This window comes from Mytilus galloprovincialis, chromosome 2 (assembly GCF_965363235.1).
Source record: "Mytilus galloprovincialis chromosome 2, xbMytGall1.hap1.1, whole genome shotgun sequence".
Taxonomy (NCBI): Eukaryota; Metazoa; Mollusca; class Bivalvia; order Mytilida; family Mytilidae; genus Mytilus; species Mytilus galloprovincialis.
This window is the reverse complement of record NC_134839.1, coordinates 8,378,404-8,397,464: the sequence shown is the minus strand read 5'-3', so window position 1 is coordinate 8,397,464 and position 19,061 is coordinate 8,378,404. Positions and strand designations below refer to the sequence as shown.

The following is a 19,061-nucleotide window of genomic DNA, read 5'->3' as shown; positions in this document are numbered from 1 at the left end:
CCATGAACAAACGTCGATGACTTCACGGTCACATGACTAAATTATGTCTATGGGCTAATAACAAAATAACGTCAGCCAATCAGAAGACGCGTTACATCCACAATTAAATTATTAACAAATGTCAAGGTATACATCATATGTTTTTTAAGTAATCAGCTCTTTTCAAATTTGACCAATTTGATGATTTTTTTCCTGTGCGAATAAAAAGGACTGCATCACTATGGTGTTGGCACCAGAAAATCAGACCATGCATGAAAGCATGTTAATTTTTTTTAATGCAAATTTGAAACATTCATACATTCAATTTACTACATTAAACTTGTCACAAAACTGGCCTAATCTTTTGATACAAGGAAGTCATTGGAGTAATTATGATTTCACCATTGTATTGAAGAGTCACTGTGTTGAAATCCAAAAATCGTTCCTAAATTATGCTAATTTAAATGATACATGAATAATAGTTTATTCTGGCCAATTAAATGCAAATACGTCAACTGTTATTGTCACTATTACGTAATAATCATCGTGCAGTTGAGATATTACGCTAGAAATGACATTTTAACACTCATGTTTGTAATTTCGTTATACTTTCATAATATCTCATAATAAACTTAATTATCACAAGAATAATTGACCTGCAATAATATGTATATATGCCAGTTACAAGTCTGTTCCAATGGGTGTCTGTGGTAACTGACTGCCAAACTTGTTTGTTCTATTATTATTGTAAAATAAACTGTTGTCTTTTTACATATGAATTGTCTAACAATTTTTTGTTCTAATACAATGTAATACTATATTGAATACGCACAGTGTTGAAAGCTGTACGCTAACCTGTTATTATTCGCATTTTGTCCCTAAATTTGTAGTTTGGTCTTCAGATGGAAAATGCTTGATAGCACATTTGAACTGAAAATATTTGCAGATAAATTTTAAAACAAGTTGTGACACTATAACAATGGATAAGATATGTCAGCAGATCTTAACATGAACAATTTGTGAATAGCAGTTGTCAGCTGATCACTAAAGGAAACTTTTTCGCCTATATTTTTTTTTATAGATAAAGAGTTTTAAGACCAAAGACTTTTAAACTTGTTTGATGATTTGTTAATTTATAGTAATTTTTTAGTCATTGTTTTTATTCTGAAAGTAAAAATTGACGTTGATGATATCTCTTTATAAAGCTTTACTTTTATGATTTAATATTTCTATATCATATCAATCGCATCCACACAGGTCAAACGAGACAGTGTATGCTAAACAAAATGGAGGTGGTTATACATTTGTTAAAGAATACATACTGTCCCTACCTAACGATCAGGTAAGTACATAGAAGTCTTACTAGTCAATTGCAATGATAGTACATGCATCAAAACAGAAAACATATTTGAAAAAAAAGTCGACAAAGAATCATTTCATTTTGATTTTGAACGATGCACGTGTAACTGTATCATCCATGTAGGTACAAGACAACAGTTGGAACATATTTGCTGTTTTCAATATTATGCTTTATGATTTCTCTCGATTTCTTGGTAAAGTGTTGATGTTTAGAGCTTGATGTAAACACGTTTCTCTCGATTTCTTGGTGAAGTGTTGATGTTTAGAGCTTGATGTACACACGTTTCTCTCGATTTCTTGGTGAAGTGTTGATGTTTAGAGCTTGATGTACACACGTTTCTCTTGATTTCTTGGTAAAGTGTTGATGTTTAGAGCTTGATGTACACACGTTTCTCTCGATTTCTGGGTAAAGTTTTGATGTTTAGAGCTTGAGGTACACAGGTTTCAAGATTGTCAATGCCGAAAAGAATACTTTAGAAAGGAAAACGTTGTTGCAAGTTTTTTTTTATATATATAAACAGCAAAAGCTCTTCTGCAAAAAATAATTGCTGGAAATTCATCGGGAATTGTAGGGTTACATAGGGCCTACAGAACATAATATAACATGCAGTGTCTATATATCTACATTACCAATGTGAAAAGTTGAAGCAAAAAAACACAAAAGAGATTACAAATTGTATATCCTAGAAAGAAAGAAAAAACACAAAAAAAGAGGGCGAAATTTTGCTATGAAAACACAATACATTTTTTTACACACTTAATATAAATATTAGACTAAAAGGTAGGTCAATAAGTATATCATGTAAATAATAATAAAGCCATCAATTTAATTGCATATTTTTCATTTTATTCTATCTTCAGGCATTCTGGAATGATCTGCTATCGAATGGAACTCAGTGGGGACTTGTACTTTACGAACAGGTTTTATATATATTTGTATCATTCTATAATTTTTGAGTTTTTGGTTTTGATCAAGAAAATAAAATAAAGATCGGATTTTAAAAGCAGGATGCGTTATTTCATGTTATTACATCCTTATTTTCTTGTGTTGATAAAAACGGTATTGTTTTTGCATTCATGACAAAAACTGCACGTGCATATTCAAGGTCAAACACGAAAAGAACACTGCTAAAAATGATGTTCAATCAATTTTGTTGGGGGTTAAAATATTTCAACGACTACTGATAGATACAAACACTGTCTACTGTAAATATTTTGCATAAAACATACCTGAAATCATCCTTGCTTTTTGTATATTTACATTTTCTAGCACTGCGTGAATATCTAAACATTGCTTACTTGTAACCTATTAATTATTTATTAAGAACCAAAACATATTAAAATGAATCACCAACACTAAGAGTCACTGTCAATTAAACAAATTCTTTTAAAGAAACTCGCTTCAAATTATCGCCGTATTTGTTTTGTATATGTAGGACTGGCTGAACATACAAACATTGTTTACTGGTGCCCTGCAGACGGACCTTAATCTTGGAGAAACGTGGTTAACACAAATGGGAAACGCAGCAAAAACTAACGGATTATCTCTTCAGTACTGCATGGCATTACCTAGACATGCGCTACAATCTCTTACTATTCCACAAGTTACGCAGGTATCCCGTTTGAGTGCTAAATAATATTTTAAAGTCTTTGAAGTAAGGCAGCATGAGTGCTTTATATCATTATACACGATAACTTCACTGGGGTAAAGCTGATGACTGTTACCCCTATTTTTTACATTTTTGCTTATTGTGTCTGTTTGTTTTGTTCACGCATCGTTGACAATGTAATGGAATTTGATGCGATTGTCATACAAGTGAGAGGTTTAGCTAGCTATAAAACCAGGTGTAATCCACCATTTTCTACATACGTAAATGCCTGTACCAAGTCAGGAATATGACAGTTGTTATCCATTCGTTTGATGTGTTTGAACTTTTGATTTTGCCATTTGATCTGGGACTTTCCTTTTTGAATTTCCTCAGAGTTCAGTATTTTTGTGTTTTTACTTTTTACTGCATTCACTGTCATCCGAAGATGTCGGATGAAAAATTAGGTCAGTATCTGTATTGTCTGTTAAAGTGTTTCAGGCTTTTCTACCTCAGGCATAGATTACCTTAGCTGTATTTGACAAAATTTTAGGAATTTTGGGCCTCAATGCTCTTCAACTTCGTACTTTATTTGGAGCGTCACTGATGAGTCTTTTGTAGACGAAACGCGCGTCTGGCGTATATACTAAATTTAGTCCTGGTATCTATGTTGAGTTTATTTACAACCCACTGGGTCGATACCACTACTGGTGGAGATTTATTTCCCCGAGGGTATCACAAGCCCAGTAGTCAGCAATTTTTGTGCTGACATGAATTGTCATTGATATGGTTATATTTATAAATTTACTGTTTACAAATTTTTGAATTTTTTGAAATACTAAGGCTTTTCTACCTCAGGCATAGATTACCTTAGCTGTATTTGGCAAAACTTTTAGGAATTTTGGTCCTCAATGCTCTCCAACTTCGTGCTTTATTTGGCCTTTTTAACTTTTTTGGATTCGAACGTCACTGATGAGTCTTTTGTAGACGAAACGCGCGTCTGGCGTATATACTAAATTTAGTCCTGGTATCTATGATGAGTTTATTTACTACCCACTGGGTCGATGCCACTGCTAGTGGAGATTTATTTCCCTGAGGGTATCACAAGCCCAGTAGTCAGCACTATTTGTGCTGACATGAATTGTCATTTATATGGTTATATTTATAAATTTACTGTTTACAAATTTTTGAATTTTTTGAAATACTAAAGCTTTTCTACCTCAGGCATAGATTACCTAAGCTGTATTTGGCAAAACTTTTAGGAATTTTGGTCCTAAATGCTCTCCAACTTCGTACTTTATTTGGCCTTTAAACTTTTTTGGATTCGAGCGTCACTGATGAGTCTTATGTAGACAAAACGCGCGTCTGGCGTATATACTAAATTTAGTCCTGGTATCTATGATGAGTTTATATATATATCATTTTCTTTACAAAGCATACATAGGTACGATGTAAATTTATAAAAGATTCACACGGAAATCACAACTTACTTCCAGGAAATGTGTATAAAACAGGAAATTGGATTTAAAAAAATGCTAAGATGACCGTTAATTATAATAGATATGACCGTAACAGGATCAGCGATTCAAAACAATGGTGACCGTAATTTATAAAGGATGACCATAACTTTTAAAGGATGGCCGTCAATTTTAAGAAATAGCCATATTTGTATTCATAGCTTTTTTTTAGTTAGTCTCAATAGGGGCTAGATTAGCGGATATAGATATGTTTAATCAATTTCTTTTTAACTATTTGCCGCATTTTAAGTTTATGACAATGATAGTAAATTGCATATTTCTCGTAAATAATCAAATATTTATTGATAACGACGTAAAATTTTAATACAAATTGACAGCAATACAACGAAAAGTTAAAAACATTAATTAAACATATGAGCATCCGGTAATCAAGCCCATATGTATGGTTCCAGAGGAAGCAGCTTAAAATCTTAACATCTGCCAGAAAAGTAACACATTCCCATGACATCACCGGATCCGATGAAACTGCAAAAAATTTTGCATTCAGTTGGTTTGACTGGTGTGTTTTAAGTATTTTCCTTGTGCTTTATAACCTTTAAAAAAGTTAATTCTATTACCCTTGAACAGTTTCTTAATAGTAATCCAGAATGCAAGAGTTTCTTGAACATATCTTGTATAGTGTATTGTTGACTGGGAATAAAACCTTCCGACATCCTTTAAAAAATGAAAAACAATATTTTCAGTTAATATTCCATAAGCTATGGATTTCAATACGGAAATGAAGTCTTCGTATCTCCCTATCTCTTTAAAAGAGGGACGAAAGATACCAAAGGGACAGTCAAACTCATAAATCTAAAACAACATGACAACGCCATGGCTAAAAATGAAAAAGATAAACAAAAAACAGCACACATGACACAACATAGAAAACTAAAGAATAAACAACACGACCCCCCCCCCCCCCGCCCAAAAAAAAACCAAAAAACTAGGAGTGATCTCTGGTGCACCGAAAGGGTAAGCAGATCCTGCTCCACATGTGACACCCGTCGTGTTGCTTATGTGATAACAAATCCGGTAAATAATCTAATTCGGTAGGTCACATTCGAGAAAGGGAAGGGGATTGTAGTTACGACGTAAGGAACATATCCGATATCATTTGTGAAACGGTTATTCCATAACGGTCAACCAACTCGTGATGGCGTCCGTAAAATTTACAAAGGGATGCTTTCAACTTCACCATTTGGAACTCTTGGTTTAAGTGTTGCTTCAATATTTTGCAATAGTTCATAAATATAAAAAAGAAGATCTAGATGTGGTATGATTATCAATGAGACAACTCTCCACAAGATACATAAAAGTAGTCATTTCTTCAAAGTCAGAACAGAACAAAAAGATTTATGGAAGGACCAAAATGACACAGAAATTAACAACTATAGTTCACCGTTCGGCCTTCAACAATGAGAAAAGCCCATATCACATAGTCAGCTATAAAAGGCCCCTAAAACAATTCAAACGAGAAAACTAACAGCCTAATAAAGTTCATTTTTTAATTCCCCTTGACACCCTTCTTCGCCATAACCGCCACTGACTTTAAAATTTGAGGAACATCTTTTGAATGATATATTTTGTTCTTCTAAATTTATATTTAGCTTAAAACCTTTTTCTAACATCATTTTAAGTTTTGTTACTTCAACTCCAAAATGTACGGACCGATATGCAGCATGACCAGTGTTTTCATCTTAAGACTTTCTTTCTGAAACTAAATGTTTGTGGACCAAAATGATTGTCTATAGTGTGTATCAAAATGCTGCCTTCTTCGGATGAAATGAATTTACAGGTGGTATAATGATAAAATATGTACTTATCTGAAATAAAGAACATTTGCAATGCTAGTTGAAACGATATTATATCAGTGGGTGTACATGCCTTGGCATTTTAAAAATGGTGTATTTATTCTATGACATTCATAGGAATCCTAGAAATAAAAAAAAATCTTCTGGCTTGTAGTTGGGGGCTTTGTGAACTAGGTATTTGAAGCACGTCTTATTTTCTTCTACCTATAGGATTATGTTAAGTTTTATACCAACACGATAAATTATTTGATACAAAAAAGATAGTAACACAAATACGAATATTTCTTACAATTGATGGTCATCCTTTAAAAGTTACGGTCATCATTTATAAATTACGGTCATCCTTTACAAATTATGGTCATCCTTTACACATTACGGTCATCTTTTTATAAAGCACAGTCATCCTTGTTATATGTTACGATCTTCTTGAAAGTATTTTAATGATGATTTACGGTCATCTTAGCAATTTTTTCAAATCCAATTTCCTGTTTCATACACATTTCTCGGTAGTAATTTGTGATGTCCGTGTGAATATTTTGTAAATTTACATCGTACCAATGTATGATTTGTAAAGAAAATGACATAGAAGCACTTAACAGACAACACAGATACTGACCTAATTTTACATCCAACATCTTGGGATGACCGTGAATGCAGTTACGGGTCATCAGCTTTACCCCGGTGAACTTATCCATTGAATGTTAAACATATGTATTCACATAATTTGGTAAAAAACGTATTACCTTACAAAGGTTGAAGGTGATGCGCATTTCGCAAAATGTCTTGTGATATTTGTTTTCTCTAAATTACAATTCGTTAACAGTTTCAAACTACAAAACTAATTTGAAAAGCGGTAGCGAAAAAACGTATCACTTCATTCAGCTTTTAAAATGATTTTTTTATATTGTTTTTATAGCAAATAAACCTAAAAACTATTGTTGGGAATTCTCGAATAGAAACATTTCAAACCTTTTAAAAACCATAGAAACAATCGGATCTTGATAACTAAAAAGCTAAATTCGCCTTTGTTTGAATTTCTTAATAATTTCGAAATCTGTCAAAAGACAAGTATCAAATAAAACATGTCAATTAAAACGCGGATATGTTTTCAATTCGGAAAAGCCTTTTTCAAAACTGAATTTTACAAGCTTAAATGTTACTTGAAACTCGCAAAAGTGCAGAAAATAAGCACTCCTTTTGTCTAATAACTTATTCACAAACACAATACTGCATTATTCAAATACTTAATTATACAAAGCAATACCGCTTTTTTATTTTGAAATAAAACATATTAATCTAACTAAAGTACACAACAGTATAGTGTATTCATACGTGTACTTTGCGTCTGTATTTGCAAACTTTTTATTGTAAAATAAAACTGTTTACATATTAATCTAACTATATTTACAACAGTATACCGTATTAATACGTGTACACCGCGAATATATTTGCATAAATCAAACTGACTTTTTCCGGTTTGGGAACACAATTATGATTAGTTTGGACTAAATTAGTTTTAAGAATGTTTTATTTTATCTATTTAAGGTTAGAGTCAGTGAGGATTATTTACTGGACCCTTTGCAATGGAAGATTGGTATATCATCAATTTTTGCATATGCATTAAATGTTAGACCATATAAAGACACATTTTGGACAACTAACAATGAAAGTGTCAATCCGAGATATAAAGGTAGGTCCAAAGTTTTCTTTTCTATTTATACATGTATATACAAACTTCTGTCGCCATTCAATAAAAGATATAATTCCGTGTTTATCAATACTTAAAACAAAACAGTAGTTTTTTTAGTCGAAATCGTAGCTAATGCCTCTTTAAGAATAGATTTTAGTTTTCCTATCGTGAACTTTTCAATTTTTATGAAGCAACATATAAGAAGCCGTGTCACATGAAATACATCTCAGTCCCAGTTGGAACGATATTTCAGTGATTGTTTTCCTATGTCAATTACTTTATCTCAGATTTGCCGCCTGCTAAAAAGACTTTTAAACAAGATTAAAATTGGAAATTGTGCAGTCACTGTTTTATACGGAAGCGTAAAAGGGCCAACTTGTTTTCTTTTTTTCCCTTCAAATTGTCGACTTTAAAGATTAGTGTCGATAATTCCAAGATAAATGTTGATAATGCAAAGATTATATGTTTTATTATTCCAAGATTAAAGTTGGAAATTCCAAGACTAAAGTTGATAATTCAAAGATTAATGTTGATAATTCCTAGATGAAAGTTGATAATTTTAAGATTAATGTTGGAAATTCCAAGATTAAAATCGTTAATTTGAAGAAAAAAAAATAATGAACAAAGATGGCTCTAATACGCTTCCGTAGTTTAAACCTTTTGATGACGCACTTTTAATTGGTTGACCGAGACAGATTTTCTGTGTTACATTTAACATGTAATATTTTAATATCCAGAAGACGTTAATTTGTTTTTATGGTAAAACTTGAATTTGATGCTAATCATTATACGTCGCTCGTAAGTTTTGTATATAACTATAAATAAGAAGATATGGTATGATTTCCAATGAGACAACTTTCCACAAGAGACCAAATGACACAGAAATTGACAACTATAGGTCACCGTATGGCCTTCAACAATGAGCAAAGTCCATACCGCATAGACAACTATAAAAGGCCCCGAAATGACAATGTAAAACAATTCATATTTGAAAACTAATGGCCTGATTTATGCACAAAAATATATGTTTTGGAGAATACACGGAGAATAATAATATTAACATCTTACGTCATCTTAATATTATACTTTCAGGAAAGACCGAGCCATCCGCGGCTCTTCAGTCTGTGGTCTCTACGTTAAGTACGGGGCCAGTTGGACCAGGTGATAAAATAAACATGGTGAACAAAACGGTTCTAATGAGGTAAAAGTATGCACGTGTATTCATGTGTAGGTTTTGATAGTAGTGGTTCAAAATTTTGATACATGTATTTATATATATTATGAATACTAAATCATTATGAAAAGTATGACGAAGCGAAAACAAGGGGAGGTAGGCGAAAATCTAAAATAATAAATTAAGATACTAAGCTTATAATGTTGTACACCAGAAAACCGTTCCATCTACAAAAGACTCATCAATGAAGCATTGAATAAAAACAATTAAAAGCGAAATCAAGAACGAAGTTGAAAACAATTGAGGACCAAAATTTCCAGAATATATAATGATCGTCCGAGCGAGTACGTGTTGTATTAAGTTCCATTTCATTTAATTAACTATAGTTGCAAAACATCTTAATTGAATATAATGATATAATCACTAATGTTCAACTGCCTTTCAATCTAATTAGATCCAAGTTTTACCCCTTTTTAGCTCACCTTATCCATTGGGCCAAGTTGACTTTGTGTCTGTCGTCCGTCCTCGTACTCATCATCCGTCGTCCGTCTTGCTTCGATTTTTTAACGACATTGACTGGCTAATAAGCCCTCGACGGTTGTCCGTCAATTTATTTTAAAATGTTCTCCCCTGAAACTACTGATCCAGTTTTTACCACACTTGGTCACAATCATTACTGGGTTATCGATATTAAAAAAATGTAACTGATGACCTGGAATGCCTATCAACATGGCCGCCATGGCTAAAAATTGAACATAAGGGTAACATGCAAGTTTTGTCTTCTACTTTGAAACCCATTATAAATACTTGAGAAAATCTGTCAAGGGTAGAAATGTTCAGAATGTTGAGTTCTACCAATTGTCAATATACTTCAAAACGGCCAGGCAATTTCTTATAAGAGTTATTTCCCTTAAGTAACTCATTTCACCTTTGTCGTTTTATTTTGGTCTATTTCCTTGAAAACTTTAACAGATAGAGAGAAACTTTAATTGTAAAAAATAATCAGCATGACACTTTCTACAAATTATAAAATTGAGAATAGAAATCAGGAATATGCAAAGAGGAAACAACCCGATCAAAGAGCAAGAAACAGCCGAAGGCCATCAATGCATTGTCGAAATTGCTTTATTAGAGTTATGGCCCAATGATGACGTTTTCAACCATTTTTATGCGTTTTTGCCTGATATCTTAAAAATAGTAGTAGATAGACAGAAACTTAAATCATGGACTACAGTAAAGCCAATATTTTGCCTTATACGACTATTTTAACCATTCATTTGCATTTTGCTTCATATGATAAAAATAAACTAATAGATAAATAGACACTTTAAATCGCAAATACGAATAGCAAATCAAGATTAACAAGTTAAATGTTGCTGATATAGATAGTAAACTGTTGCTCTTAATAAGAATGACTGCCCTTACATGAAGATTTTGTTACCCTCTTTTGTGTTTTGAGCAAGAAACTAAAAATGAAAAACAGATTAAATGATCACCAATACAAAATCAACAAAACAGCGATTTTTGTGATGAATTATTTTCTCGTCTATAACGTTGGACAGTGGCCTTTCTTGAAAATGCACATAGACCAATGTGAGCGACACAGACTCTTTATAGCCTCTTGTTTCATAATAGAAGCAACACCTTTTTGTCCTTAAAATTAAACGTGGGCCGTCTTCGAAATGAACCATACCATACTAAGTCTTAGTTTTTTAAACAATCCACTCGATGTTTAATTCAAATTTTATATTAAAACCTGAAGAAATTTCACATTTATTTTTTTAGTTACACTATTTTTAACCCCTGATACTACAGCGTATTTGTATATATAATTGTATATGATTCGTCTCTCCTCTTTTATTGGTCGATGCCACTGCTGGTGGACGTTTCGTCCCCGAGGGTATCACCAGCCCAGTAGTCAGCACTTCGATGTTGACATGAATGTCAATTATATGGTCATTTTTATAAATTTTCTGTTTACAAAACTTTGAATTTTTCGAAAAACTAAGGATTTTCTTACCCCAGGAGTAGATTACCTTAGCCGTATTTGGCACAATTTTTTGGAATTTCGGGTCCTCAATGCTCTTCAACTTTGTATTTGTTTGGCTTTTTAACTATTTTGATTTGAGCGTCACTGATGAGTCTTATGTAGACGAAACGCGCGTCTGGCGTATAAAATTATAATCCTGGTACTTTTGATAACTATTTACACCACTGGGTCGATGCCACTGCTGGTGGACGTTTCGTCCCCGAGGGTATCACCAGCCCAGTAGTCAGCACTTCGGTGTTGACATGAATGTCAATTATATGGTCATTTTTATAACTTTTCTGTTTACAAAACTTTGAATTTTTCGAAAAACTAAGGATTTTCTTACCCCAGGTGTAGATTACCTTAGCCGTATTTGGCACAATTTTTTGGAATTTCGGGTCCTCAATGCTCTTCAACTTTGTATTTGTTTGGCTTTTTAACTATTTTGATTTGAGCGTCACTGATGAGTCTTATGTAGACGAAACGCGCGTCTATTATTGCATGAAAGTGTATTCTGTATTCAGTCTTGTTTTACACTCCCAATTTGTTTTGAATTTAAAAAAGAAAAAAAAAACAATATATAAGCATAGACCAGTAAAATTATTTTTTAAGGAAAAGCTATAATAACAAACAGTAAATTATAAAATATTTATGTCAATTTAAGGTGTTGTAATGATGACGGTTTGATTTTAAAACCATCAAAACCTGCCACAGCGATTGACAAACAGATAATCAAGGTTTGTATATTAACTATGAATTATTTTTTATTATTTACTTCTATTGCAGTCACTTTCCATATGAAGTTTACTCTTAAGTTTACTCTTTAGTTTACTCACAAGGTCATGTTTATTCTGGCTGTTTATGACGTCTTTACACTAAATTCATTGGATGTTGGATGTGTACAGATTGATAGTTTAGTCTTAGATGCATGATTTTTTTATTAGTTGTTTGTGGCTTTGAACTAGCTGTCAGATAACTGCGAATACTCTCAGATCTGTTCATTGTGTCTTTTTGTGTCGGGATGTATAAGTACCCGGCCACGTCCACTTGTATTTTTGTCCATCTGATGAGTTAAGCCTTTGTCAACTGATTTTTATAGTTCATTCTTATGTTGTACTGTTATACCACTGTCCCAGGTTAGGAGGAGGGTTGGGATCCCGCTAACATGTTTAACCCCGTCACATTATTTATGTATGTGCCTGTCCTAAGTCAGGAGCCTGTAATTCAGTGGTTGTCGTTTGTTTATGTGTTACATATTTGTTTTTCAATCATTTTTGTTTATATAAATTAGCTAAGGCCGTTAGTTTTCTCGTTTGAAGTGTTTTACATTGTCTTATCGGGGCCTTTTATAGCTGACTATGTGGTATGGGCTTTGCTCATTGTTGAAAGCCGTACGGTGACCTATAGTTGTTAATGTATGTGTCATTTTGGTCTCTTGTGGACAGTTTTCTCATTGGCAATCATACCACATCTTCTTTTTTATATATGATGTATAGTAATAGAAATCTTAAATCAAAATTGTGTTTGTAGTAGTTAGTGTCGTCAACTCTTTTAAGAACTGGTGAGAAACAGTAGTAAAACAACCAGTGTAACTTAGAAATTGCAATTTGATCACCAAATAAACGACAAAAGTAGCTTTTTTCCTCGAGATAATGCTAGCAAAAAGGTGAGTAATGTTCTCTTCGATGCAAACCGTCAAACCAATTCGAACGAAACGCTGCTTTTGACATGTAATTTAACTTTCGCTGATGCTGTTCTATCTGAACTTTGAAATTAATCTTAAAAGTTGTAAAGAAATTCATCGAAATTGCCAAAATTTCCACTTTTGAACCTAATTTTTCTCAAAATCAAACAAAGTGAAATATGAGTTGAAATATGACTTTTCAACGGTCTTGATTTGCAGAATATCGGCAACCAACGTCTTAAAATTAATAACATAATGATAAACTGTATCTATTTCATTATGATAAAGAAATTTTGATGAAAAATCTAACTGTTTGTTTCTAAATTTGTGTGTTATCGCATTTTTAGGCAGCTTTACTTATGACAGATGGTCCACAAGGCGAGGTGTGGTCCACATTTTCTACAATCAATGGACTACCAAACGCAACATTTGGAATAGTACTGGTGGCTGATCTGACTGGATCATACAACTTACATCCTTCTGATACGGGATTGTCATTTCAGGTATTAAGTCGGTGTTCTCTTGTAATTATTTTTAGTTAGTCCTTTTTGTCAGTATTAGATGCTAAATGCGGATTTAACCAAGCTTATTGTGCCACGCTACTAATTAAGCTTTTCTTATTCATGAAGGTGAATAGTTTATCAGGTTTTGTTTCTTTTTACGATGTAAACGTCATATATCTTACCAACCCTTCCGGAGCACCTGAGATCACCCCAAGCTTTGTCTTAGTCTTTAATTTTCTATGTTGAGTCTTCTGTACTATTATTTGTCTGTTTGTCTTTTTATTTTTAGCCATGCGTTGTCAGTTTATTTGCTATAAATAAATTTGAATCTCTCTCTGGTATCTTTCGTCCCTCTTTTATTTCATAACAATAAAACGTGTGCTACTACTTCTTAGCTTAAATACAATGGCATTGCCAAGCAATGGAAGCCAATTAAAATGTATCATGTTTAAATAACTAATCACACAAGTCAGCCTAATATAGTCACTGTTCGATTTGATAAATAAAGATACCATTAATCAAAAAAAAAAAAAAAAAAAAAAAGGAATGGCAGATCAAAAGAAAATGACTTTGCAAAAGTTTTCTATTCTGGTTTTATTGTGTTATAGGAGTAATGTCCGTTGCGTTATACAAAGTATCTCTTTATATTCATACTGTAGTTCAAAACATAGAATCTACAATTCAATAAATTGCTATTATAATTATCTGTAAACGAGGAAACTAAATTGATTTGGACAGAAGAAAAAATTTGTACAGATTTGACTCGTGTATGTTTACGTTTCACAATAAAAAAATCAAAATGGTCACGATTATTTTCCTTAAATAATTAGAAAATGAGAATATTACAAAAAAAATCAAGAATACTTTATATCTACAAGTTTATAGTTCGAATTTGAAATATTTCATTTTGAATGATATAAACAATTTAAGACAACATTCTTCAATAAGTTAATATCTGTCACCAAACAGATCTTTTCACGACAATGCATTTTTCATATGTAATATAACTGAATACACGGTAACAAGCTAAAATAATATACGACGTGATATCATAATCATAGCGGGTTGTTTTCGTATTCAAACCAGTTATCTAAAAGCAACATTTTCATTGATATAAGAAATAATGTTTTTTTAAAACCAAAACTTCAATAACTTATATTAATTGGTAAAAAAAGCCATGCGTGTACAAAGGTAACAAGAAGTTGAAAACATAAATATATAAAATATAAGAAATGATAACATAAAAGAGCATATTAAAAAAAATAAAATAAATGAGCATGGTATGATGAAAAATTTCAAAGTCTTTGTAGATATTTGAATCTTGTAGCAAGGAACGTTTCTCTATAATATCTTCCTTATTACAGGGTTTCTTCATATAATTAAATAAGGCTATTGTTTAAAAGAATGGATCTCGCCGGTAACCGAGTATGATTTAAAAAAGAAATATAACCTCAGTCGTATAACTGAAAATCAAAAAAATAATATCATGAAGAAAGTTTCAACCAGGATTGCAGTAATGAGGGTCAGTAATGTTGTAACTACATTCGGTATTCTTGCGATACTAGTAATATATACTAAAGCAATTAGAAACACATTGTTAACAGTTGAACATAATGGACCAGTTTATTGCTATATATTGAAGAGTTTTATGAAACAAATGAAAACAATTACGAATATAACTGAGAATGGAAATGGGGAATGTGTCAAAGAGACAACAACCCGACCATAGAGTAGACAGCACGTAAATATTATTACTGATTGTCCACTATTCATACTAAAGTTCATGCACCTGATTTCTTCTCTAACTTGTTATTCCTTATTATTACAGCATGCACGAGTAGTATCTTATCAAAGTCCACTTAAATGGGCGAACTTTGATTCAAACAATACATTACAACTATCTGGATGCACTATCGTAGACTTTTGCCTGTATTACTTCTCAACGCCCATACTATTACAGTGAGTATAATGAACCAGCTGCCTGTATTATTTCTCAACGCCCGTACTATTACAGTGAGTATAATGAACCAGCTGCCTGTATTACTTCTCACACCCATACTATTAGAGTGAGTATAATGAACCAGCTGCCTGTATTACTTCTCAACACCCATACTATTAGAGTGAGTATAATGAACAAACTGCCGGTATTACTTCTCAACACCTATACTATTACAGTGAGTATAATGAAACAGCTGCCTGTATTACTTCTCAACACCCATACTATTACAGTGAGTATAATGAACCAGCTGCCTGTATTACTTCTCAACACCCATACTATAAAAGTGAGTATAATGAACAAGCTGCCTGTATTACTTCTCAACACCCATACTATTACAGTGAGTATAATGAACAAGCTGCCTGTATTACTTCTCAACACCCATACTATTACAGTTAGTATAATGAACAAGCTGCCTGTATTACTTCTCAACACCCATACTATAAAAGTGAGTATAATGATCAAGCTGCCTGTATTACTTCTCAACACCCATACTATTACAGTGAGTATAATGAACAAGCTGCCTGTATTACTTCTTAACACCCATACTATTACAGTGAGTATAATGAACAAGCTGCCTGTATTACTTCTCAACACCCATACTATTACAGTGAGTATAATGAACAAGCTGCCTGTATTACTTCTTAACACCCATACTATTACAGTGAGTATAATCAACCAGCTTCAACAAGTAAAATAAGTTATTTTCAATTAGATTAGGATCTGCTTACCCTTTCTGAGCACCTGAGATCACCCCCAGTTTTTGATTGGGTGTTATGTTGCTTACTCTTTAGCTTTTTATGTGGTTACTTTTGTACCATAACTTGTCTGTTTGTCTTCTTCATTTTTAGCCATGGCGTTGTCAGTTTATTTTCGACCTATGAGTTTACATGTCCCTCTGGTATCTTTCGTCTCTCTTTTTAACAGCTTTTCTTTAAGTTCTTGAACTGTAGGTATAATTAATGGATTTACTTGTTTACAATCTACTTGTACCTGATATTAAGAAAAAAATTACGAAATGAAACCATCCTATAGAAAAAATTCTTTTCTCTTTACCCAAAATAGTTCGAATGTAGAAAAAAAAATATGACGAATAACAAATAATATTCTATCGAAAAATCTAAAATGTTTGTATTGAAAAAAAAAAAAAAAAAAAAGAAATAACAAATTAAAAGCATCAAATTTCAATAAAATAAATTATAAAAAGGATAACAGTTGTATGTGCCAGAAGCACGTTTCGCGTAACTGAATTGGTAATAATTGCAATGAATGTGAATAAACTTGTATATTTTAGCATACGAGATCATATCATGAATAAGGCATACTTGGTACAATTAAAAACCTGATAATAAATTGTTCAAATAAGGCCTTCGAAAATAGTGGAATAAATTACTTTTGGAGTGTCAAGAACTCGTTGGAAGTACTTGATAAATTGCATGCTTATATTGGTGATTTTGAATCTGTTCAAAGTTTTGATTTTTCTACCCTATATACCACATTGCCTCACATTCTCATTAAGAAAAAATTCACACACCTAATTAAATGGGCATTCAAAAAATCAGAATGTGAATATATATGTTCAATCTCTTTTATGTCATTTTTTAGTAGCAATAAACAAAAAAACTATGTTAATTGGACATGCTTTGATACTATATATGCCCTTGAATTTTTACTAGATAACATTTTTGTTCGCTTTGGGGATTCCGTATATCGTCAGATTATCGGAATTCCAATGGGGACTAACTGTGCACCACTTATTGCGGACCTGTTTTTGTATTGTTATGAGTTACAATTTATGACAAAAAATAAGCAAAGACCCATCGAAACAACATCTAAACAAATTTAATAATACTTTTAGATATTTGGATGATATTTTGGCTCTCAATAATGACGACTTCAGTATGTATATTAATGAAATTTATCCTGTTGAACTTACTTTAATTAAAGCTAATACTAACAATGACCACTGCCCTTTTCTCGATCTTGATATCTATATCACTAATGGAAAGCTGAATACTAAAATTTATGATAAAAGGGATGATTTTTCATTTCCTATCGTTAATTATCCGTTTCTAGATGGTGACGTTCCCTTGTCACCATCTTACGGTGTTTATATATCTCAACTTGTACGATTCGCTCGTGTATGTAATAATGTTTAAGATTTTAACGAGAGAAATTTATGTATTACTGAAAAATTATTACACCAGGGTTTTCGATATCACAAACTAGTCAAAACATTTACTAAATTTTATCATCGGTATAAAGACATCATTCGTAAATATAGCTCAACATGCAGACTTCTAATACGTTCAGGTATTTCACATCCAATTTTTTATGGAAATATTCTTTATAAAGCGCAAAGGTGTCAGTATTCACCTCAGAAACTTACAAAACCTTTGAATAGACTTATTAAGAAGGGATATAATTACGATACTGTTGTCAAGTCATTAAAGATTGCATATTTTGGTGTTAATATTGAGTCACTGATAAGGTCTTTGCATCGGAACTCAACACATTTATTCTAAAAACAGTTGTTGGCATGACACGGGTTATGTTCTTCTCATATATGTTATGATGGTATGATACTAAACCCCTAACGGGAAGGATTGTGCCTGATGTTCATATGATGAAATCATAATCTTTTAGTCAGTTTAATTGAAGTCTGGAGCTGGCATGTCAGTTAACTGCTAGTAGTCTGTTGTTATTTATGTATTATTGTCATTTTGTTTATTTTCTTTGGTTACATCTTCTGACATCAGACTCGGACTTCTCTTGAACTGAATTTTAATGTGTGTATTGTTATGCGTTTACTTTTCTACATTGGTTAGAGGTATAGGGGGAGGGTTGAGATCTCACAAACATGTTTAACCCCGCCGCATTTTTGCGCCTGTCCCTTGTCAGGAGCCTCTGGCCTTTGTTAGTCTTGTATTATTTTAATTTTAGTTTCTTGTGTACAATTTGGAAATTAGTATGGCGTTCATTATCACTGGACTAGTATATATTTGTTTAGGGGCCAGCTGAAGGACGCCTCCGGGTGCGGGAAATTCTCGCTACATTGAAGACCAGTTGGTGACCCTCTGCTGTTGTTTTTTATTTGGTCGGGTTGTTGTCTCTTTGACACATTCCCCATTTCCATTCTCAATTTTATATTGTTTATTGCAGATCTGGCAAAATAGTATATATATTAGGAGAACAATCTAAATGGGTTCCAGTGTCACCACAAAGAATAACCAAAATAGAGGTTTTATCAGATACCTTACATTTGCACATTAATGGGACATCTTCAGAGACCGTTACCATGAATTTTATTATAGATGACAAATTAAAACACGTGACATGTACAGTCTCCAATAATAACAACCTTTACATTGACGCAGTGAAATCTGTATGTTCGAACACACCTCCAACTAATGTAGCAGGGAGAACAAGCCTTTACACAAATAGTTTTATATTATTGATTTTTTCCATTACATTATTGTTTTAATTCATTTAAAAATTCACTACTTTTTCTTGTTTTGTTTTAAATGTTAAGTAATGATAACATGGGCAACACTACTGGTGCCACATGTGGAACAGGTTTTGCTTACCCTTCGGGGGTACCTGAGATCATCCCCAGTTTTTGTTGGGATTGTGTTGCGTAGTCTTTAGGTTTCTATGTTGTGTCTTGTGTACTACTATTTATCGATCTATAGGTTTGACTGTCCCTCTGATATATGTCGTCCCTCTTTTG

General features: G+C 32.6%; 1 protein-coding gene across 1 annotated transcript in view; it reads left to right on the top strand.

Moving 5' to 3' along the window:
• LOC143062804 (uncharacterized) overlaps window positions 1–18,838 on the top strand; it is a 49,371-nt gene extending 30,533 nt beyond the window's left edge. The window contains exons 9-17 of the mRNA XM_076234605.1: window positions 1,237–1,321; window positions 2,200–2,259; window positions 2,775–2,951; window positions 7,801–7,945; window positions 9,038–9,146; window positions 11,813–11,885; window positions 13,180–13,335; window positions 15,164–15,294; window positions 18,494–18,838. Of these exons, the coding sequence (XP_076090720.1) occupies window positions 1,237–1,321; window positions 2,200–2,259; window positions 2,775–2,951; window positions 7,801–7,945; window positions 9,038–9,146; window positions 11,813–11,885; window positions 13,180–13,335; window positions 15,164–15,294; window positions 18,494–18,815 (1,258 nt within the window). The 3' untranslated portion in view covers window positions 18,816–18,838. The remainder of the gene's footprint in view (window positions 1–1,236; window positions 1,322–2,199; window positions 2,260–2,774; window positions 2,952–7,800; window positions 7,946–9,037; window positions 9,147–11,812; window positions 11,886–13,179; window positions 13,336–15,163; window positions 15,295–18,493) is intronic.
• The last annotated feature ends 223 nt before the right edge of the window (window positions 18,839–19,061 follow it).